Source organism: Chlamydotis macqueenii, chromosome 6 (genome assembly GCF_036417535.1).
Source record: "Chlamydotis macqueenii isolate bChlMac1 chromosome 6, bChlMac1.mat, whole genome shotgun sequence".
Classification (NCBI taxonomy): domain Eukaryota; kingdom Metazoa; phylum Chordata; class Aves; order Otidiformes; family Otididae; genus Chlamydotis; species Chlamydotis macqueenii.
This window is the reverse complement of record NC_141561.1, coordinates 11510362-11534100: the sequence shown is the minus strand read 5'-3', so window position 1 is coordinate 11534100 and position 23739 is coordinate 11510362. Positions and strand designations below refer to the sequence as shown.

Genomic DNA, 23739 nt, shown 5'->3' with positions numbered 1-23739 from the left:
AGCGATACTGTGATGTTCACTTAAAACAAAATTTATCTGATTAACCTCATTCATTTGGGTAATTCAGGAAAAGAAATTCCAGTTACTGGGTGGATTCTGGTGTGACTGATTATTACAATGTACATTTTGTGTTACAGATATCATAAAGCACTAAGCAGGATAAAGAGCTGCCAGGTAAAGATTGCTGGCAGGATTTATGAGAACTGTATAGTGTAGTTTGTAGCAAGGCGGTCTAGGGAATTTGAAAGGTTGTCAAAGACCACCATCTGATTCAATGAGAATGCATTAATAATTTGATGTCTTGAGGATACTTTTAATGATTAATTTTAAGTTTACTAGGGCTTCTTTGGAGAATCCAAAGCCTAAATACTTTAATGAATTTAGAGATCCAATCATTTAGATTTCTAACTTTTTATTAAAAAAATAAACTAAACTTACATCGGTTTTGTTTTTGCATACAACACCACTACTTTTCTTTTATCCCAGGAAGAAACTTCTTTCTCACACTAATTTATACTGGTGAAATGGAAAACAGGTTAGTATTTACGTCCAACCATGTGTGAAATTAGTATCCTACAAGTGCACTGAAATAAATGCTTGTGGTAATAAAGTAGTAGTCACTGTTTAATTTTAATGCATGCTTCACCTTAAAATTGGTTTTCTGAATAGCTACTATGTACATTTACATTCTTCCCAAAACAGTTCAATGTTTAATATTTCATTTTTCTGGTCTAGTTCTGTAACTCTTTCTGCACTGGGCAGAACTTGCCTGGGAAGTTGCGTGGAGTTTAGGAGCTCCTGGTAAATAAATACTGCTCAGTATCACTGAGAATCTGGCAAAATTACAGAATCAGGATTACATGTTTGCAGGAAACTTAGAATAAAATGTTCCAGCTTAACAGTGCTTAAGACTGATGTTCTTTATGCACATAAAAGTACCGTGTAGACTTGGCCAACACAATGTTCTCTTTTCTACCCTGCTGTAACAAATGGAGGCTAGCTGATACTACCTTTCTGATTAGATTTTTTTCTTTTTTTTTTTTCCCATTAGTTAACAGAATCTATGATCCATCATCACTAGCAACTTATTTAACAAATGTATCCAAATAATTACCGGGGAGAAGAGGATTTTCAGTGACTACTGACTCTTTCCAGATTCATATCTCTAAACTTAGAGAAAGGCCTGTATCTTCTTCTGAGATGCATCAGCTGTTCTGGCTGCTGCTAATTCAGTTTAAGCTTCTGTGGCAGAGTGGCAAATGCCGATCTTATGGAAGAGGCACATTTGTCTGTCTGCTGATGCTAGCAAACCTCTGCATTGCCACAGCGATAAAACTATTCTGTATTTTAAAAATTGTCTTGCTAATTGTTATAACTTTCTTCTGGATGGGGTGGTGTTTTTGAAGAGGAGTGATTATTGCTCAGCTTTCTGTCCAAGTTCGGGGAAATTGGAACTAACCTTGACTCTGAAAGCTGGACACTAGATGGCAACTGAGTAGACATTCCCACTTCAGCTTTGATCCAGATGGGGAAGATAACAATAGCAGGGATGACGCTGGGACAAGGGCTTTGGCATGGGATTAGAGCTTGCTCTGTGCTTGCCCATACAGCTGATCAACATCTGAGCAAAGGACAGAGCTCACCTACCTTTGTAAATGTATATGTGGGTGCTGCAAAGCCAGCACTGATGTGCATGTGCTGTCTGTTGAGTGCAGAAATAATCTTTGGCCTATATGTGGACATTTGAGCCTAAGCATATGAAACATGCCTTCTACCTTCTCCATCCTGCCCTAGAGGCTTCTCTGCACACTGTGTTTCTGGGGATTTGCAGATTTTCCCTCACAGCATTCCTGATGGTCTAGAATATGGATGGAAACTTCCACTCCCTGCGCCTGGTCCCATTTAAGACCAGAGTAATTTCAACTCTAATACCTAGACATAGGTCTGAACAGGTCTCTGGGTGTGAGAAATTCTTCTCACATACCCCAGAATGGAGCTTCAAATAACTTATTAACAAGGCAGCCTTAGGTGCTTTTAAGAGTTATGTTTTCCTGCTCTGCTATTCAGGCTTTCTCTTTGATCCTACCTGTTAACACTCTGTATTTAGATGTTGCTGTGACACTGCAAGGGAGGGACTTTCTGCACAAATAACAGGCTCTGCAGCACCTTGCAGACGGCAGCTCATCTGCTGAGCCTGGCAGGATGGTTTTTCTCCCTGTCCCTTTTTGAATGAGAACCCTTGGCGTGCATACTGTGTTTTGCAGCACTTGACTTCTGATCCTTTGTGCAGGACACCCACGTTGCATGTGCTTTCTTGGAGCGCTCTTCTGTTGCCAGCAGTGCCACTGTCCTAGAGCCTTCAAATCCATTTCTCCTGTCTTGGAAAGATGAATTTTACTGATTTCTTGTTCAAATTCTTCTCCCTCTTCCTATCCTATAGTTCGCAAGCTCATGAGATTTCGCTAAAAAACGTTTCATCTCAGATGCCATCTATTGCCATCCCATTGAAAAACCTGGCTATAGCAGAGGCCTTAAATCAAAAACCTATGTGACAGTTTCTGATCTTTGAGCAGCTTTAGGGGCTGTCACAAATAAAAACATTTGTACCTAGTTAGACTAAGTTGTTTGGTATGGATTGAGGTATTTGTCAAGTAGAGCCATGCAAAAGATTAAAGCAGTGTCTGTCAGTGACAGTAGTGTATTTTGGCTTATGTAATTCTACAGGGTTTTTTGGGGGGTTTTGTTTTTCAAGGAAACTATAGATGCTTTCAGCATTGTATCTAAAAAGTGAATTATACATTGCAGAAAGTATTTCATTCTATATTTAACAGCTCTTCTTTGAACAACAAAAACCATAAACTTGTTGCCGAGACTTGAACTGAAGTCATGGTGCTTCGTAGTTGTTAATGATATTTTACAGTGACAGCCCTGTTCTGCTTGCAATGTTAATAAAAATAGTAGCTCACTTAATGTCTGGGGTTGCACTAACATTTACTGATATCTGAATGTGGTACTCCCCGTCCTGCATTGCCATGGCATGTGTATATGAGGTGTGTGCACAAAATGTGACAGCAGGACTGTTGCTTCAGTGATAATGCCATGAAAACAGTGAATATATTGTGCAGGGCTTCCTGGGCCAGTGAAGATGCCAGCACAGAAGAACAAACTTGCTGTGCCTTGCACAGCGGAGGTGGGCAACAAAAATGCATGGCTAATTCTTTATATATTTTAATGAAACTGGATTAAAAAAAAAAACAACACCTCCAAACATCTTTATTCTTTAAAAAGTGGAAATTTCCATTTGTTTCACAGTATAAGAGATCTGGGACCATTCTTGTTCTAATGAAGTTGTTCTGTGAAGAATAAAATAATTTTGTTTTCAGAAGATACCAGTATTTTATATGGTTAAATATAAGTGCCTTAACTGGTTTAATCGTTAACCAGGAATCTGTGTAGGTATCAGGATAGCAGGTCAGTTAAATAAGCTGCTCTCCCTCCCTCAGCATTTTCTCATGTGTTTGATTGCAGATTATGCAGACAAAGATGTTTTCTGTAGCCTATATGATTTCTACAACTGATGCTATAAGCCACACCTGCAGGGTTCATAATGAAAAGGGAATATAAATTTCTCTGTCACTGACATCATTAATTCCCTTTGGATGATGCTAAACCTTCCCTGCTTACAGGTAACTTCTGTCTAGCTTCTAAGGATGTTCCTGAGGGAGGAATGCTTTGACTCTAAAAACCACCAGATTGTACCAAATCCTGAGTGGATTCAAAGTGCTCCATGAGAAAGCCACATTCTTTTTTAGCCTACACTTGTAAAACAACCTGTATGTAAGAGTCTGGGGCAGAATGAGAGTTAAACAGGGAATCTGTGTTGTGGGTAGTGAATATTCGGAGAGGAGATCTTGAAATGGGATTTGAAATGATACAGCTTCCTTAAGCCTGAAAGACAAAAGGCTTTGTCATGGTGTGATGTGAAGAAGTCTGGTGCCTGAAAGACTGCTTGTAATCAGGTGCTTGTGCTGTGGTAATGCCCTACTGCTGGCCTTCCTGGTAGGGAAGTGGTCCTGGTACGGAGGTGGTCCTGGTATCCCGGCTCTCCTAAGGAGGTGAGCTCAGAGGCAGCAGAGAGGTCTGTGACACACTTCAGCAGCTTGGACATAGCTTTTGTGTTGACATTTTGTGCAGAGAGTTGTGAAATGACCCTTTTTATTCATAAGCTTAAAAAGGTAAATGGCTTCAGTTAAAAACAGCTGGTGTTAGACTTGGGAAATAGGCAGTAGATCAGAAGGGAGGGAATAAGGCAACCAGAGGGAATCTAAATGCTAGCTAGATCTCTGTAGGATATTTGCTCTTATTTCTGCAGTCCCCAGGCATGACATATGATTTGCTTCTCAGCTCTGTTTCAATTCCAGTAGTAAACAGTAAGGTCAGAGAAGATGTGACTGGGATCTCTGTGCTCATCCTGCCTGGTCACTGCCATTTTGACAGTTAAGTTTCTGCAGAGAAAGTCTCAGCCCTTTCATCGAGTGAGCCCTATTATCAGTCAGTGAGCATATATCCAAATCCAGCCTTCCTCTACACTCTGTTGAGAGATCGGATGGAGGAAACCCAAGTTCCTCCGTTGTCTAAAATATTCTGGGCTGGAACAGGAAAGGTTCTGCCAGCCTCAGCTGCTAGCCTACCTGACAGACTGCGGTCTGATCCAAACTGTCACTTACAACCAGTTGGCTCTGAGATTTCTGCTATCCAGAGTATTTTCTTTCTTGACATGCACTAGACTGACACTTAGCTCTTTTGAAGTGCTCCAGTGAGTCCCTCTGTGGTGACCAAGTTCCCAGAGATGTGTTGTCCTCATCTTCTACAGCTGACTTCCTCCTGTGCACCTAGAGAGTCCCTTAAACACTGGGGTTTTTCAGTGCCAAAGGAGTGATGATCGGGCATACCCCTACAGGATAATCGCGCTGAGGGCATGGGGACACGCTGGCTAAAAGGCTTTTGTTCTTGAGAGTGGGAGGTGAGATTTTGCAGCAAGGATGGGTTATCCAAGGGTAACACAGCCAGAGAGTGACTACTCCAACAGCTGCTTTTTCTTTCTAATGGCAGAGGTTGCAAAGACGAACAACTGTGAGGTGTGCAAGTAACACTCCTGTTTTACAACAGTGTTTTGAATAGGTGGAACAGCAACATTTCTCTTTAAGCAGGCTGCTAGTTTCAGAGCTGTTAGGCGATTATAGAAGAATGAGGAGCTGGTGATACTTCAAATAGGTGAAGAGGAGAAGAAAGGAAAGTGCCCAAATGGCAAACATCTGTCTGTCTATCTCTGCCTGTCTGTGCTTGAAATCTTGATAGCTGGGCTCAGAGAGTAATATTTAACACAGCTGCTAACAAAGTACAAACAAGTATTCCTCACAGCACTCCTTTTGGGACAATTATTGCCCCAAATCACAAATATCAGAGCTATGGAAGGGAAATAAAAATCATTTAGCTAGCCGCATCAATGTCTGAGCTGGGACCAGGGTGTTGGCTTTCCAAACTCCTTTTTGGCTCTGCAGTTGCCTAGGACTGTAAAGAATAAAACATGAAGGCATACCTGCAACAACATGCAGTTTCACCGATCGTTTCCAAAGCGATTGTGCCCACAGCCCGTGAAGAAAAAAAAAAAAAAAAAAACCCAAAATCAGCAACCAAAAAAAAAAAAAAAAGGCCACCAAACCCCAAAACAAAGAAAATTTTTTCCATGTAACCGCACCAGCATTGACTTTCTCTCCCCGAGTACCTGCCCAGCAGGCAGTCGAGCGCTGCGCGTTTGTTCATCACAAGGCAGAGATGCAGGCGGGCGATGCACATCGACGCGGCTGCGGAGCGCACGGGGGTAGGACATTAAAAAATCCCCGCACCCCCGGGGCGGCCGTGCCCGCACCTGTGCCCGGCCCCGCCCCGCGAGCACCAGCTGGGCCCGGCCCCCGCCCCCGCCCGGGGCGCGCTGCTGCGCGGAGCGGCCGCACCCCGCGGAGGGGCTGCCCCGGCGGCGGGGGGGGGGGCGCGGCCGCCCCGGCCTGGCTCAGGAAGTGCCGGTAGGGAAGCGGCGGGGGCGGCCGCCGGGGGCCGGGCTGTCAGCGCGGCGAGGGGCAGCGGCGGGGGGGAGCGGAGCAGGTCGGAACAATAGCGGGTGGAGGGGAGGGGGCCGGCGGCGGGGCTCGCACCCGTACCCCGCCCCGCGCAGCCCAGCCCCGGGGCAGCCGCCCCGCAGGCACCGCGGAAGGGATGATCCGGGCGGCGCTCGGCTGGGCTCGCCGCTAAACGCGCCTCCATCCCTCCCTCTCTCCTCTTCTCCTCCCTCTTTCTCTCTCTCTCCCTCTCGGCTCTCCTCCTCCCTAACTCACTGGATATTACCAGCCGCCGGGCTCGCCGCCGCCTCTCCCTCAGCCATGAATCCCGCCGAAGGGGCGGCGGAGGAAGGCGCTGTCCCCGACTCCGAGGTGGATGCTTTCTTCCGAACAGGTAGGGGAGCCCCGGGGAAGGGGCTGGGGCAGCGCCGGGCCCTGCCTCCGCCGCGGGATGCGGGGCTGGCGGCGGCGCGGGGAGGGGAGATGAGAGGAACGGAACGGAGGTTGAGGGGAGGCGGGGGGGGGGGGGTCCCCTCCTGCCTCCTTGCTTTGTCCGCCGCAGCTCCTCGGCTCGTCCGTGCCGCCTCGGGGAGGATGCTACCGCGGGGCTGCGCGCCCGCCCCGAGAGGGTACCGGCCGGACCCCCCGCTCCGGGCAGGCACAAAGCCCCGCGGGGATGCTCGGGCAGAACCGCCGCCTTGTGTGTGTGTGTCCCCCCCCACCATCCCCGCCTCCTCCGCGGGAGGCTGCGCCGGCTGGGCCCCGCCGGGCCCCCGCCCCGGGCAGCGGCGGTGGCGGCCGACCGGGTACCGGCCGGTTTTGAAGCGGAGCCGGCTGCCTGCCCGCCCCGGCCGGGCAGCGAGGGCAGAGGCGGCCGGGATCGCCCGCAGCCGGCCGGGGGTGGCGGGGACGGGCTCGCAAAGTATCTCAGGGCTGGCCGGGAGCCCTGCCTCTGGCTCTGCCGTTCCAGAGGATGCTGAAGCGGAGCTGGGCTACAACAGAGCGTGGTGTGTGGGGGGCCTTCGCTACTGATGCAGTGGTTAATTAAATTCTCCGGGCAATGGGTACGTGCTGGAGTCCCCGCTGCCCCACCCCTTTGTGAGGTGGTGTTTCTGTGGGAGCCCGCAGCTCCGAAACACGGCTTTTCACAGGATCAGCATCTCCACTGGAACAACTCGTGGTCTGCCTCCCCCACCTTCCTCCCCAGACAAATCTTAACAAAGTATTATAGGCTTCTTGGTAGATTCTTAATTAAAAATTGTAAAAGGATTAAATGCTTGTTTCATAAGGGGATTGACCCTTTTAGGCTGGGACTGACACTTATTGCCACAGCTGTTTGTCAAGACTTTGCTTTTCAGCTGTTTTCTTCATTCTACCTGCTCATTAGCTACACACAGTGCTTTGAGCTCCAGTTACAAAAAAAAAAAAAAAAAAAAGTAATCACCAAAACTTTAAAGAAGTAAAATCCTGGAGGCTTGCAGCAGCTCCCTGCTATGGTAGACTGCACCCCATTTATGTGAAAAGCTTTTGATCTAGATGATAACTATAATAAGGTCTGGCTGCGTGTAACTTGTGATCCACAAGCCATTAAGCCATAGGATATTTGCCTGTTGATAGCCTACTTGGTTACAAGCTAATTTCCGAAGTCTCAACAATGACAGATTTGTTTTGAAAAAAAAAAGAAAAATAAAGCACCAATTTTCCTTTTAGAAGGAACCTGTTAATTAAGGATCCCCCCACCTTTTTCTCTCTCTCTCCCCTCCTTCACCCAAAGCCGAATCATTTCTCTGTGACGCTGCCTTCTCAACATGAGCATGTTAGCAGAATTGAATTTGGAGAGAGTGAAGTCTGTCTAGCTGATATGAAAAAAATACTCCTAAATGAGGAAAAAGCACAGGGAGCCATGTGACTGCACATTCCTCCCAGTCTGCCTCCTTCACCTGAAATTTCACCTGGAGATCCATGAATGCACTCATCACCTGCCTTATACACTTCACCTGGAGATTTCAGAAAGTCTTCTGACACTTCTGATTCTGGAGGAAACAAAATCACAGGAACCTGGGCCTGGAAGGGATGCCTAGGCCGCCACATCCTTGCACTGGGATGTGTCCGTGGGCCTTCCCTGATGGTTGTCTCATCTGCCTTAAGCTTCATCGAAGGAGATGGCAAAATTCTTGGGTTTGCGCTGTTATGTACCATCTTGTGTCCAAAAAGATGCTATGAAAAAAAAAACAAACCCTGTTAGTACTTCGTTTTGATTGTCAGCTGTTACAATGGCCAGGCAACACTGAGAAACAGGGAAAAAGCATGAAAGCAGGCAGGACTCGCGTGTAACTGCGCCATTGGTTTCCTGCACTGTTTGTGCACCGTTCACTTCTGGGGTTTGTGCCCTGCTGTTGTGCCTGTCTGAAGCTGGTTTTAATGGATGGCAGAGACAACAGCTGCTGCGGGACTTAGGAGAACAACAGTAGACAGGACACAACTGACTCTCCCACTCCTCTTTTCGGCTGCCAGTGGCAATCATGCCTGAGTAAGGACTGTGAGATAGGGTCTGATCTGTAATAGCTGCAGAGACCTGTATTGACTTAGCATCCTTTTTCCCTTGATACTAGCTTTTTTCTTTTATTCCTTCTGTCCTGACTTGCATTCTGGATTTGTAAAGCAGAACCATTGTAAAGCATAACCATCATACATTCACATCAAGTAAAAAAATGAATCTATGTGGTTTAAAGATTAGCTGCTCCAGTAGTACAAGTGTACACTGAACTGCCTAAACTCTTCCCGAATTCATATGTACAACATGGAAAAGCATGAACTCATTATTCTCAGTGAAAAAAATTGAATCCAAACAACTATCATCTCACTCAGAGGCTGTTAGCAGCCAGCTGGGCTTTGCGCGGAGCCAGCAGGATCGATAGGCTGCTCCCTGGTACGGCAGCAGAGGCTGATGCTGGGAACGGCGCCGCGCACCGAGCGGCTCCCCCAGCAGCACCCAAACACTTGGAGGTAGCAGTCCCTTATCGGTGATGACAACTAAGACAGCAGCTCTCTGAGCTGTACCTGGAAAGCAAAACTGGAGGAATTAACACGAGGTAATACAGAAAGGGTCTGTTCTGGTGCTCACACTGATGAGAACTAGAAGTGATTCTCAAGAAAAGGGTGGATTTAACACCTGTGTGGTTGGTGCTGGCAGTCAGTTAAACCTCCCTGGAGACAGGCAGGGTAGAGACTATTCTAATTTCCACCATCAGATATACACAGAGAGTAATTCAGTCTTCTTTTAGAGAATCACTCCCATGTAATTGGGATAAAAATTAACAGGCAGAGGGACCTTAAGGGCAGAAATGACTATTGCAGTCTCCAGCTCTGATTTCTGGGATAACACTGGCTGCTGAATTGAGGCAGTAATTTCTGTGTGATGTCTATCGCTTCTGTTTGAGCTTGTGTTTGAATAAGAAACCAAATCTATGGTTATAAGGTATGTCTTACTAAGTTTCTTATGTCTATTTTGGTGACAGATAAAATATGAGCAAGTTCTCTGGAACTCTCAGTAGTCTATATTAAATGTTTACAGAGCCTTTTATATTGCATGGAACTGAATCCAAATACTTCTTTCAAACATAAAGTCAGCCACTTTGTAAAGCTTACAAATGACAGATATCCCTTGGACGCAGACACAGAGGGGAACGCTTTACCTTTGTGCCTAAGCTGCAGGAATTTCTGCAGTGTGTTTTGGAAGCAGAGGTGAAACATATAAGGAAATCTTTTCCCAAAATTTAAAATATTTATAGAGGTCAGAGACAGAACAGTTTAGCAAACTACCAATTACTGGCAAGGGTAATCATCAATATTTCTTATCCACTAGCAGGTACAGTTTTATTTTCTAATTTATTTTTCTGGCACTTAAGTATAGCATTGATTGTCTGATATGAAGATGCTGACTTTGTCATCAATACTTCCTGTGAGTGAGTTGAAAATTGATATTGTTCCATCTCCTTTTACTGCAATGAATGATTCTGTTTGCTTTCTGCTTTCCACCAGCCTGTTATACTTCCAGCGTTGTTCACTTGTGCAGGAGTGACTGGCAACTCTGCTACTAAATAACTTTAAAATGATTGGCAGTGGCCAGGCCGTTTGATCAATAGATGTTTTTGAAATGATGTCTGCAGAGAAGTGCTCCTCGAGGTTGATGGAATCAAGTGTCTCCTTGTAGAGCAGATAAATTGATTCAATCGAGTTGTCACTAGGGGTGAGGTGTTCACGTGACACCTGGCATCCTCAGCTTGAGACTTTATAATTTATAAGGCCCGGTCTGGTAATGTGCGCTGATAAAGGAAGCTCTGTTGTAGAAAAGACTGTCAGGTTGTGCCTACTGCTTGGAAAGCTCCTATGTTCTTTGAGGTGATGCTGTTAATTAAAATCTGTACTGCTCTCTGGAGTCTTTGACCTCCGACCCTGTCAGGAATGTGAGTTTTGTTCCTTTCTTTCCTTATTTTCTAATGTAGGTGTTTTTTCATGTGATTGATGCGGGGGAGGAGGATGGTTATCTCACCACGTGTAGGGACCCGGATCCTCCCAAGCCTCAGTCACCGGGTACCCCAGTGCATGGGGAAGGCCGTGTGGCTCTGCCCTGCTGTTGTCCCATCTCCCCCTCAGGACTCTCGGAGGGAGCTCTGCTAGTCCAGGAATTGGCACGTAGACATGGCAAAGGACATGTAGGTGAATCAAGACGTCTTGGTGGGAATGACTGTCCTCTTCACCCTCTTGCAGACGCTGCTCAGAAATGGGGCGGAACCTGCAGATTTTTGAGGTCTTGTGACAAAAGGCAAAGATCTCTTTTCATCTGGTCATGGAAGGGAGCAAATTAAATTGGTGATTTATGTTCAGAAAAGCATTTCTTTTCCATACTTCTTCCTTCCTCCTCACTCAGAAGTACATACAGGACAACAGGGGTGACACCTGATAGTCATTGACAATGTGTTTCTTCTGGATGAGATTGCATTGTGTTATAGGCCAGTAGGAAGATATTTATTCTATTTGATATCAATTCAATTAATGCTGAACAGAATTACTTCCAGAGGAAGAGTCCTTTCACACCCAGCTTCTGTTCAGAGCTGGTATGTGCTGAAGTTCACAATCCTTGATTTCCAGGACAGGGTGCAATAGCAAATGTAGGATCATAGCACAGGCAATGCAATAAGGCTCAAAGTTATTGGGGGAGGGGGAACCTGTTGTCTACGCTGTGTTTTGGGGTTGAAACTCTGAAAGAAGAAAAATACTATTCCAAAGTCATCAAAGAGAAGCCCTGTCCAGCTCTCCTAGTGCTTGTCTGGATGATTTTGCATGTGGCCTTAGATGGCCATGTGTGTCTTGGGATGATGAGCTGCATGGATACAAGCGATCATCCAGCTTGGGCAGGCAAATACAACCATCGCTGTTTCCCACCACCTGCCTCCCATAGTGTACTTTGTCAAGTCCCATAATAATAACCTGCTGGGGAAACATGAGGGTTTAAAAATGGGAGCAACTTTGATGGGTTTGGTGGTTTTGGTTTTTTGGTTTTTTTTTGTTTAATTTCCAGGCACACCCTTGCCTTAAGAGCCCGCTGGGGAGTCCTCCAGCCAGACAGGTGCTCTGGGCCTCGTGAAGGCTGGGGGTGAAGTATTCTGTTGTTTCAGCTGCTGTGACCTTACGGTCCCCAGGAAGGTTGATTATGGATGTATAGCAGCTTTATTGCTCTGTGGTGACACGTACCGTACAGTACCCAGTGGTATTTTAAGTACTTCATAGTTATATCAAATAAAATACTTAGGGAGTATTAGGCCTTATAAACCCATAGCACTCTGCATTTTATGGCTGGAACTTAAAGTAAGTCATGAAGCAACTTAGAGGTATTTGTGCTTTTGTTTGATTTGGACTGGTGTCCTGCTTTTAATATTTCTTTGGATAAACAACTCCTGGTTTAGAGCCTTGCATGGCATACGCACCCTGTGTTTAACTGAAGGGACTCTGCCACTTGGGGAATTTTGCCTAGCAAATCTGGCAAGAATAAAAGCAAACATTGCAATATTCCTATTGCAAAAGAAAGCTGGATACGAGAAGAGACGTCAAATATGATTGTCTGAATGGAGAACCCTAAGCGTGGAGGGCTGTAAAAGAAGTAATAATATTTTGCATTATTTTTTTTTTTTTCAATTCAGTTCTGGGACAGATTGTGTTACTGTTGCACAGATCCAGAGGACTTCAGAGGAACTGTTTGGGAGTTTTCATGGATGTAACTGAAAACAGAACTTGGCCCAGGCACCTCAAGGGCAATTGTAAATCTAGGTTCGAGTCAGTCACCTGTGTGGTATGTGGACTGTAGTGTGTTGAAAGGGGATTTAGAGCATTTTGTGCTAAGAATGGAGTAATATTTTGTCAAAATATTTGAGTTTTCATGTTGTATTTCATATTTGGTTCAGAATGAGCCCAATATTTCAATCCAGGACAAAGACTTTGCTCTATTGTAAATCATTGCGAAAGTTGTTACATATGTGATTACTGTGGAATAACATTAGTTTCAGTTGCTTTTCATTTATTTTATTTTGAACTATTCAGTGAAGATTCAAAGTGGCATATTAAAAATTATGTATGTTCCATGCTGGAGTGTGAAACACCATGTAAAACCTTTACTGAAGTTTACATAATTCCTGTTTCCTAATCAAGGGTTTAGGAGATAATTCTGTTTCTACTTTTAAATATAAGTATTCATTTTGTTTTGCTCATTTTCATTAACTAGTGCCTAGAATAAATTATGGTTTATTGGGGTTCTTTCTCCCTTATCAACATGTGTGGCTTTGTTACTAAAATCTAGGAGTGTTTTCTGTTTCTTCCAAATTACACAATATAATGACTGAGAACATGTAGGTACATAGGCCTAATTTGTCACGCTCCCACTTCAAGGCAACAAATTGCCTTTAAAACTAAAGATGAAATTCCTTTTTTTGTAACCTTAATTATATGAATCAGCATTTCAGTTTCACTGATGGAAACAAACTACCGTAATTAGGCAGACTGTAGTTTTTAGCGTAAGGTCACATCATGCTTTGCTGAGAATAATAAGAGGAAATGATCTTCAATTTAACATCTTGGTGACTGGCAGACCAGCTGCTGCGGTCATTTCTGTTAGTGAAGCGGCCTTGGGAAGAAGGGTGAGTGTGTGTTGTTTGTGAGAGAAATTAAATTAACCTCGTCACATAATTGGTACCCATGTAGACTTAGTGGAGTTTTCAGGTTTTTTAAACTACTTTTTTTTTTTTTTTTTTAATGTGGAATAAGCTGTGCTGAAGTGGCAGAAGACATGCCTTACCTTTAAAATGAAAACAATCATTACAAGGAAAGATTTAACTCCAAATGTTGCTCTCTTCTGGGGATTGTGAGCCACCTTTGCAAGTTGAGCGCTTGGTAAAACATGACAGGGAGTAGGTCAGGCATGCTCCGGTGCAGCCGTGATATGAAGAGTGGTAGTTGACTCAGGTTGCTTTGTTACCTGAAATTAGGATATATGTAGTGAGAAAGAGCTTTGTACATCTTCCCCAGTAATATCAGCGCTGCTGGCATGGTTCCCGACTCCTGGAGTGTACCCTGGCCCTCCCGCTGGTTTAATGGCAACTGGCAGCCCACATTGGGAGCAGCATCGTCAGCTGGAAAGAATAGTGTCTGATTCTTGTTTGTCAGCTGGGACAATAGCCCCGCTGATGGGCTGCGGTGGAGGAGAGCAGGCTCCCTTTGTATGGCAGTGCAGGCATGGCAGATGGCTAATTGGACATGATAAACCACGGGGGCAATGGGGGAGAAAAAGGAGATCTGCAGGGATTATTGGCTTGTATCCCCCACATTAGGGAAAAAAAATATGTATTTTAAAGATGTTATCAACTTTAGCTCTTTGCTATGAATATATTATCCAAGAACGAAGAAGGAGGACACCCTAACTAAAGTCTTGTTTGGCTGAGGTGGAGTCCACTTTATTAGCTAGGAGCAAATCATGTTACTGTATGGGAAGGTAGGCAAATGCATGGCCCCCAGAGATGCTGGCATGGCACTTAGGAAAATTAGCACTGCATATTTTTCACTAGTCTTGTAAGTGAATGTCAAACTGTTGTGCCAACAACATCCCAGCTGAAAACAAAGAGCTTTGCAGCAGTGCTTTTCAGGAGTGGAAAGTTACGCTCTAGCTTAGTTTGTCTTGATACAAATAGACGTCCGTGAGGGCTGGAGCACTGAAAAGCTAAGCTGATTAATGAAGACATTTAAAAATATTTTATTAGATGTACTAGAGTATACACTGTGAAGCCAAAACCTGAGGCCCTTGCACAAACAAACTTTTGCTTATTTACAATAGCTTAGTGAAAAATGGAACGAAAGCCTCGAAGTTAGCACCACAAAAATGATCAGAGAGATGGAGCACCTCTCCTGTGAGGACAGGCTGAGAGAGTTGGGGCTGTTCAGCCTGCAGAAGAGAAGGCTCTTGGGAGACCATGTACCAGTCTTTCAATATTTAAAGGAGGCTTATAAGAAATACGGGGATAGACTTTTTAGTAGGGCCTGCAGCGATAGGACAGGGGTTAATGGTTTTAAACTATAAGAGGGTAGGTGAGGGTGGATTAGAGCTGAGGAAGAAATTTTTGACAATGAGAGTGGTAGAACACTGGCATAGGTTGCCCAGAGAGGTGGTGGATGCCCCGTCCCTGGAAACATTCAAGGCCATGTTGAACGCGGCTCTGAGCAACCTGATCCGGTTGGAGATGTCCCTGCTCCTTGCAGGGGGGTTGGAGCAGATGACCTTTAAAGGTCCCTTCCAATCTCATCTACTCTATGGTTCTAAGGTGTGTGTCAATCCCAGGTAGTTTTCCGTATGAGATGTGTAGGCTTAGCTGGTGGCTCTGGGCTTTGGGCTGGGAGCCCAAGGCTGTGTCCACAGCTTGGTAGCAGTAGGCAGAAGTTAATCCCATTGGATGCATCTTAATTCCTTTATTGCTCCTCCCCTAGTTAAACAGCAAGAGAAAGCACACCACAACTTTGGGAGTAATTCCACAATTTTTTTTCATCTTCCCTCTGTCCACAGAGGAGGCATAAGAAGTAAGGCTGAAAGGGGTCGCGTGAATCAGTGGCTGCTGCAGCGATCTGCAGTGATTGCTGGCTTTAATTCTCTGTCTTGTGAAATGGTATCAAGTGCCTAGAATGCTTTGCTATTTTAGTGTCTCTCATAATAATAAAGTTATGGCATATAACAGATACATTTAAGTTGCAGTAAAAGTAAATCTGCAAGAGGTTAAAAATAATAGCTAGGAAGAAATATGCAGTACTCTGTGGCAGCAGATTTACTTTCTGTGGAAATGTCTGGACTGTGTTTCTCTTCCACTGTTTACTACTGTCTTTTCCCAGGGGACAAATTTAGGGGAAACTCCAGATGAAAAGTTTCAGCGGGTTTCCTTTGGTTTCAGTAGGCCCTTCAAGCGTTGTACCTGTCAGTCTATGTCGCTTTTGAAGCTATAGGTGCCGGAGACCATTCAAAGGACTGTGAGTGGATGCAATAAAACTGCCAATAGGGTTGTCCTCCTATAGGACCTACAATATTATGTTACGATGGTTCTCTACAAGACTTTGTTATTTGTATTATTGTCTCGGTCACTGATTAGTTCCTTCTGAAGCAGATGCTGCGTGAACACTGAACAAAAAGGTGATCCCTGCCATGAAGTGCTTATGATAAAAGTTGTCAAGTAGATTGTGAATTCATTTAACCAAAGACTTGTCTGTCACTTTGCTTTGCTTTTAAGCATGTCTGAAGGACAAGCCAGAGAAGTTAGAGTCTAGCACTCTGTGTGGAGAAGAGGGCATGGCTGAAAATAAGGTACAAGAAGAAAAATAGGGAAGGAATGAGAAAACTGTAGGGAAACCTAAAAAAACGTGGATGAATGCAACAAAGCTGGAGGGCACTTGACTGAGAAAGGGATCGCAGCCTGCATGCTCGCATCCTCTGTGGAAGGGATGTGGGTGATGTCAGTGTGATGAAGGTCAGAAGCCAAAGGAAATCACAAAAATGAGACAATAAGAGGTTTGATTTGAGTTGTAGCTTTTGAGATGGAAAGCCAAAGGTAGATTCTCTGACACATTAGAGAAAAAAACTTGGCAGACTTTGGCTGGGTACGTAGTGGAAGGAGGGAACAGGCAAAGACTATGCACGTACCATGCCCAGAATGGGGAAGGCAGCCATAGGAGGTACTGCAAAGCGCAGGAAAAATAGCAAGGTTTTTTCTTCTAGGAGATGCCCCTTACCATCGAAGACTATTATCATCACACTGCATTCTTTTAATGGTGACTGCACCGAATGCTTGTCTTGCTTTGATGCTGCAGAGAGAAGGCTTTTCCCTATGAAGTGAAGACATAGAGCCCAAATCCTTTGGTGTTCTGCTTCACGTTTAATGCCTCTTGTTCACAGAAATATGTCATGAAGAACCAGCCTCCTTGGATCTGACTGCCACTGCGTTCACAGCAATTTAACGTTCCTGCTCTGCTTTTCTGTGCTGAGGCAGAGAGTTCAGGAGTGATGCTAATAGTCTGAAACATTCAGATAAATTTAGTCCGAAGGAGCAAGTCAGGCCTACCGGGTAAATAGTAATGATCTTGTGAGCTTCGAGGACTTAGAGCTACAGTGTTCGAATCTCCCATTAACAGCTTGCTCCTATTCAACTCAATCCTGCTCCAAAGTTAGCTGGGGTGTTAAATAGGTCAGCTATCTACTACAGATTCCTGTTAGGCTGTAATCCGTCTGCTGCTTCAGGTTATTTATCAAATTCCTAATGAGATGGTCTTCAGCTGTGTGAGGCCAGGATAAAGTTGTTAACACTGACTCGTTTGAAAGCACTTCTGGTGCTAAAACTGAACTGTTTAGATGAGTTCAGATCAATTCAAACTGATCTGTATGGTAATGGGAGTTTGTAAAAATGACACTTCCCAGCATGTAAGCCCTTATCATGATAAAAATTTTCTTGTGCCTTTTTTGTTTGTTTTATTTTATTTTATTTATTTTTTTTTTAAAGCTGCTTGTCTTCATCATTGAGTTGTGCAGTAAGGTGTAACTGGCAATTTGGACCTGGTTGCTGTGATTGGGATTGATTTCAGTGCTTGATCCAGCTTCAGCTCCATCGTGATGTTTGTGCCTGGGAGCCTTAAAATGCTCATGTGCAACAGTTCAAAACCAATGGCTGGTAGGTTCTTATTTGGGTGGTCGAAGGACAAGTTTCTACAGTGTCTACCTCAGAAGTCAAGCAGTACTCGAGATGTGCAGGATGAGCAATAGTTGCTTTGCTTGGCTCAGCCATGCTCACCTCCCCTTGGTGTGCAGTAGTAATGGAGATAATAGTAATTAGAAATAATAAGCAGAATTAGTCCAGCCTTTCAGAACACTTAAATAGTCACAATCTTTGTGTAGAACAAGGAAGTCTCATCAAACCCATCTACAAGAAGGGCCTAATCAGGCACAAAGCTACAGTAAGTGGTTTTCTTGAGGTTGTATGGACTTTATGGACATGTTCTTGAAAAATCCACATCCTGGTGGTGGAGCAAACGCTGACAAAGCACTGCATGGCTTTACCTTCTGTTGGCAAGATACAGGCCAGGAAAAGCACAACAATCCTTTTTTACTGTGAGACCGTCAAAAGTAATAGCTGAAGTGACATGTGAAATCAGAGAGATGTGCAAACACCTGGCTCTTCTTAAACCGCTTGATATGGGTGCCTATATCTGGATGCAGGTGATCTACTTCAGACAGGTTGCACATCTTGGCCTTAGTCCTGGAAATGGGATTAACACTCCTTGCCTATGTCCACACCAGCCAGTCAAACGGTCTTAAGATTTCTATTACACTGACCCTATTTTTAAATATATGTAGGTCAGAGCCACATCTGGTATAAAAATGGCCAGATGCCAGGGACAGCAGAGGAGCTACAGTAATTTATGCAGGTGGAAATTTTGGCCCATGTTCAGCTGACAGACTTGCGTGAGGATGGGGCCAAAGAGGGCGGTTGCAGTGTAAGGATATTTCTAATTTAATGTGTTAAGACATCCGGATGATTTTGCTTGTCACCGTGGTACCTGAATGGTGACAAAACGAGGCACTTGGCTCCGGCTCTGTTCTGTTCACTATTTGGTAGGGTCCCCTGTGCCTTTTTTGTAATGAGTGTGCTGCTGTGGAAGTTACATCTATTAAATGCTGAATGTAAGACAGATTTAATGACATGCTATTAAAAAGTTCCACCTACCTAAAAATGCTTTGCTTTCCAGCCTGGATTTGCTAATATATTCCATGTTTCACCGAGATCTCTTCATGAAGAAAATGCTGTCAGGAGTCATTTACAGCTCTGATCCTGTTTTTGTTGCCTTTTACGAGTGCCATATCCCCTTTCGCTGCTGAACCGACCACTCTGCCACAAAGTTTATGCTGTGGATGTCTCCCATGGGTGCGTTAGTTACACAGGGCATGGGAAGGTACCTCCTGACTGGTTCCATGCAGCAGAGTTTAATGGAGCTATAACCATAGTATATGATTTCCATTTCTTGGTCTCATTTTTCCTCATGCTTTTTCCTCTTGGAATATATCTAGCCAATGTAAAACCTGTACATCGCTATTCCAAATGGGGCTATTTGTTTAACGTGGCATTGTCCAGGGTAGAATACCCATGGCCTTCTGAAGAGCACTGAATGGATTGCGCATACCACCTCTATTTACCAGTGGGGTTCCCCATGTAACAGGTGAATGACAGAACTGCAGAGTTATAATTAGAGAAATACTCCAAAGTGTAATTTTCATGCTGACAAGAAAGTCAGGTTGCATCTTCCTATGGGAATATGTAGACACAGGAAAGTTGCCTCTTTGGAAGTTATCTTTGTTTTTCTTGGATAAGAAGGAGCAAACCTGCTCCCTGGCTCTGTTTTCTAGATGTCCCCAATCCGAAAGGGCCTCTGTCTTGTTGACCTGAATGAGAGTGTGCTGTGGGGGGAGTCTGTCACTCCTGTTCCTCTTGTCCTGCTCCTGGGGTGCACAGTGACCTCTGTTTGTACACAAAGTAGCTGAATATCAAATGGACAAGACAGAAAATTTATACAGATTAAAATGGAAATCTTGAAACTAATAGGATAGCACAGAGGGCAGACTGAGGGTGCCTAACTAGCAGGCATGAAAAGGCACAGGCAACCAAAGCAGGACTAAGCTCCTTTTTTTTTTTTTTTTTTTTTTTTTTTCATCTAACATGCAGCTACGTTAACAGCTGCAGCTAATGACTTCTAAAGGGATCTCCTCTCCTGGCTCCCTTTTTGCTCTTCCAATCTATGTGTGTATGTTCCCTGAGAGCCGTTCCAGGAACTGAATTAAAACCTCCCTAGTCATTACTTTTTCCTTTCGTGTACAGACACCCTGCAAACGGTGGCTGGAGCAGCAGCCTGAAGCAGTTAGGTTTCAGAGGAAGCCAACTGTAGAAATCTATTTTTAAAAGGTTATTTTGATGAATTGGATTTTATGACCTGATTTGAACTGGTCTTGGGCACCCACGTGTTGTGCTGCCGCAGCCTGAACCCACAGCAGCGTCACCGTTTGCTGTTTAGCCATTGCAATCCTATCTGCTGCTTTCTGTATTGGACAGCAACAAATTACTCCCTCCATCCTCAATCCTGCTTGTCCCGTGTGTTGATAGTGGAGAGCTGCAGATCTTTTGCTGGAGAAAGCAAAACTATGCTTGTCACATTGCAGTTTCTTGGCTGTCCTGTTTCCCTTCAAGGAGTGGGAGTCTGGAGTTAGGAGTATAATCTTTTTATGAAACATTATTACATTTTTATTTTGACTATCTGTAAAAAATGATTTTAAAATCATCCATGACCAAAGAGTTTATGCAGGAGTTTACAGAAGTTTCATCCTTAACTTTGCTGTAGAGTTCCAAGTATAGGTACTGTGTAAGACCTTAAAACACCAGAGTTACAAACACCCACAACTCTCGGCTACAGTAAATGAAACTTGAACAACCTTGATCTGGAAAGCCATAGCCTGTTGCAGCATCAGTCCCCGATGCCTCCTCTGGACATGTCCTTGCGCAGCTCCTCTTAACATCAGTGCCATAGGAGCTTTACAGTGGGACTTTGGTGGGCACTAGCCTGGGGCCTGGGCTTTTGTACCTTCTTACAGGAGGCATTCAGCATGTAGGAGGGATTATAAATCTTGTATTCAGTCTCTTGAAATGGTCTCAATATTTCTGTTGTGTAATTCTACACAATATTTCTCTTGTGCTGAAGTAACTTGAGTTTATGTTCCCAGAAACAAATGGGAAAGCTGAAATGGATTGCTTTGGATTAGGTATTGATGCTCAAGAACACTGACTCAGTGTCACACTTTTACACATGGATAAATAAGTGAATGTATTAATTTGGAAGTTTAGGACTTGTCATGGAGGTGTTCATCATACTGTAGTCCTGCTGGGACTCTGCTGATAAATGGGATTTTTAGATAGAAAGCCTCCATGGATGAGTAGATGCTGATGGCTCTGTTGTTGGCACCCATCCATTTGAGCCCCTAAGAGGCACTTGGATATTAAAGGTGCACTTTTTTAAAAGTTAAGACTTGAGGTTCACAGTTTTGAAGCTGTTGGTGCCATTAAGGAAGCCCTCCAGCAATTTCTGGAAAGGAAGGCTGCATTCCTAATATCCTGGCCAGATTTCTCTCAGGATAGCTATATTCTTCTCTAGCTTTTCTGCATTTCTGCTCTGAGTTTATGCTTTGTAATGCTGGTGTGCATGAATATTTGCTGGATTTTACAGTAAGAATTGCTGCATTTTAGTATTGAGAGGTATTTTGGATCTGTGACTCTTCCATAGTGTTTCAGGGTGAAGATCATGTTATTCTTAGCACCTCCACTGTCTTTGCGTAGCCTCTCTCACTTTAGGCAAGGTAAAACAAACACAGCCTCTGGCAGCTCTGTGTCAGGAACAGCACGTGCAGACACCGTGTCCAGGCACCCCATCCTTCCCGGCTGATACCGAAGCCATTCGGGAACACACGGGCTTCCCCTGCGTCACGGCCCAGCCCGTATGCCTGAAGGAAAGGAAACCTCCTCGTATCTTCAGCTCTTCCTGTCCAGCTGCGTGCAGGTCCAGCACGTTGCAGCTCATTGTTTAAGATGGCAAAGTGCACTGCGGTCCTGCAGCGTGAGAGGGGCTGTAAGATGTGCAATGATGTTATTGTTGTTAAAGAAGTTTGTAAGCTGTGAAACACCACGTGTTGGTCAGGCAGAGCTTCCCTATTTCCACTTCTTGATAAGAGGCTTGTGAATGTACACCTGCTGTGTGCAAAGAAGGGGAAAGGCAGGCTCTGGCTGTCTCCAGCGTCCCACATCAATGGGTCCTTTTTCTGGTGCTGACTGGAGCTGAGTTCCTAATGTCTCAGCCCTGTTCTGTGTTTTGGTGTGTACTGTTCATATAGGGTTAAATTAGGGTGCAGCAGCTGAACTGTGTTTCTGACAGGAGCTCCTGAGCTTCTGCATCCGTAACTTTCCTGAGGCTCCCTTAGGTACAGGCTGGCATACTTTATCTGACAGACAGCTCGATCGATATTTCTTACGGCTTACTCTGCTGGTGTTGGTGTGTCTAGGTGCAACCAGAAACTTTCATCCTAGAGCTGTAGGTATCCCCAAGTTATATTTACAAGTGGCAATGTTGCAACAGAAATTAAGCTTAAGCACCAAGGCTGTGATACAGCAATGAGTGTTGCATCCCTGTAAGATGAAGCAGTTGTGCCTTTTTGGGTGGGAACCATAATTTGAATACAGGAATTTTATGTGCTAGAGCAACATGTTTTACTAGGCTTTTAATTTTATGCATCTCATCTTTTCTGGTCTATGTCAGACCAGAAGGTTCCTCAGTTATTCTTGCTTATCTTAAATATCAGTTATCCCCTTGCTGTGAAAACCAGTCCGTTGCAGAACAAGGATTTTTTTTTTTGCATTGCATTTTGCAATCCTAAGAGAAAAGATTGCTGCTGTGAAAAGCAAAACCCTTGGTCTTGTTGTTCTGTGTTCCTCTTGTCATCATTAAAGTTCTTCGTGTTAGACCGTGAGCAGCCCACATCATCACCGGCTTTCCCTGCTGCTGGAGCCTGCAGTGAGGCCGTAATCCTGCGTTTGTCATCACAGTATCCTCCCATATAGCGTGATTTTACAAATCTAATATTGTGCTTTCTCTGCAGGAACAACAGCAACAACAAGATAGGCCGCAAATAGCAATGTTGGCAGAAGTAGGCAAGTATCCTGTCATCTGATAGTGCTGGACAAACAGCAAGCTAATTTTCACCTTGTAGTACCAAGGTTGTAGAGAAGTTTAATGAATAATGTAAAATCCTAGAGATGAAGATCCTGCTTCTGCTGTGGCCAGCTGAATGACATTAAGCAATTAGCGTTGCTCCGTGCCTCAGTTTCCCTCTGAGAATTGGGTAATTGGCTGTAGATGAAAAGCCCTATAAAATAATAACACTTAAAGCAGTGCATGTAACTGTTATTAACACGGAAGGCTGTCATCATCTCCACTTTATAAATGTGAGGAACTGAGGCAGAAAATGGTTTGCCAAAAGCTATTGATGTAGTCGGGGCAAGAGTCCTCATTAGACCTCTGGAGCTGGCGGCTGCCCGGCCAGCCTGCAGGCTTCGTGCTGCTCATCACCCTCCTGCCCCCGCCTTTGAGTACCGCAGCGCTGCTTAAATCAGAGGACTTTGGTGTGTGGAACAGATTTAGGCTCATTCCTCTCACTATTCCTGCTGAGTGAATTGGAAAAGTAATAAACAAAATGTTTTTTTTTGTCTAGGCAAAGGTTTTAAAGCCCTGCATTTTTAACAAGAATACGTTAATAGTACAAAGTATAGGAGACAGCATTGTCCTAATTAGTTTTCTGTTGAAATTAACAGCCCTTGAGTTCAATAGGAACAGATTTAGGCCAACACAGTGTCTTTGAAAAATTCACAGGACTTTTTGCCCTGTGGTTTTGAATATGAGCTGAAGCTTCAACATCATGGAACCTCCTCTGAGCAGAACTTTACTCTTCATGTGAAATGTTCTCCCTCTTTAAAAGCCAGCTTCTTAGTGTAATTTGAATCCGTCTTATTTTAGGGTATATATTTAGTATCCAGCTGATTTTTTTCCCTCTAAAATTCTTGGATAGCAAGTCCATTAAGAAATCTCAGTGTTGCCAAACCAGTTTAAGACATTTGGAACTTCAATTACCTGCTGAACTCTTAAAAAGTAATTTGGTAATGAAAGCGATGAATGCGTTCTGCAGTGTTTAAGGATTGCTTACAGAGATAAAATGGTTTTGGCTGCATGTCAGATAAATACTTCTGTGCTGAAGCATATGTGTAACCAGTTTTTCTGCTTTTTTTTGAATGAATCTGAAGAGTCTAATCCTTTCGAATATCCGAAACAAATTCTGGATTACTAGATCCTATGTTCTTAAATGAAGATGATAATTTAGTATTTTGCACCTAAGGAACAACTTTCCTCTCTGGATCTGGATGTTTTTTACAAAGCCAAATATGTTCAGTGTAAGCAAACTTCT

At 44.2% G+C, this 23739-nt stretch overlaps 1 protein-coding gene across 2 annotated transcripts in view; it reads left to right on the top strand.

Annotated features, from left to right (window-relative positions):
- Positions 1–6068: 6068 nt before the first annotated feature.
- KALRN (kalirin RhoGEF kinase) overlaps positions 6069–23739 on the top strand; it is a 508172-nt gene continuing 490501 nt past the window's right edge. The window contains exons 1-2 of one of the 2 annotated variants that reach the window (XM_086751416.1): positions 6069–6083; positions 6406–6510. In XM_086751416.1, coding sequence (XP_086607542.1) covers positions 6438–6510 — 73 coding nt within the window. In that variant the 5' untranslated portion in view covers positions 6069–6083; positions 6406–6437. Of the gene's footprint in view, positions 6084–6405; positions 6511–23739 lie in introns of those variants that run through there. The other variant, XM_086751415.1, reaches the window with a different exon arrangement.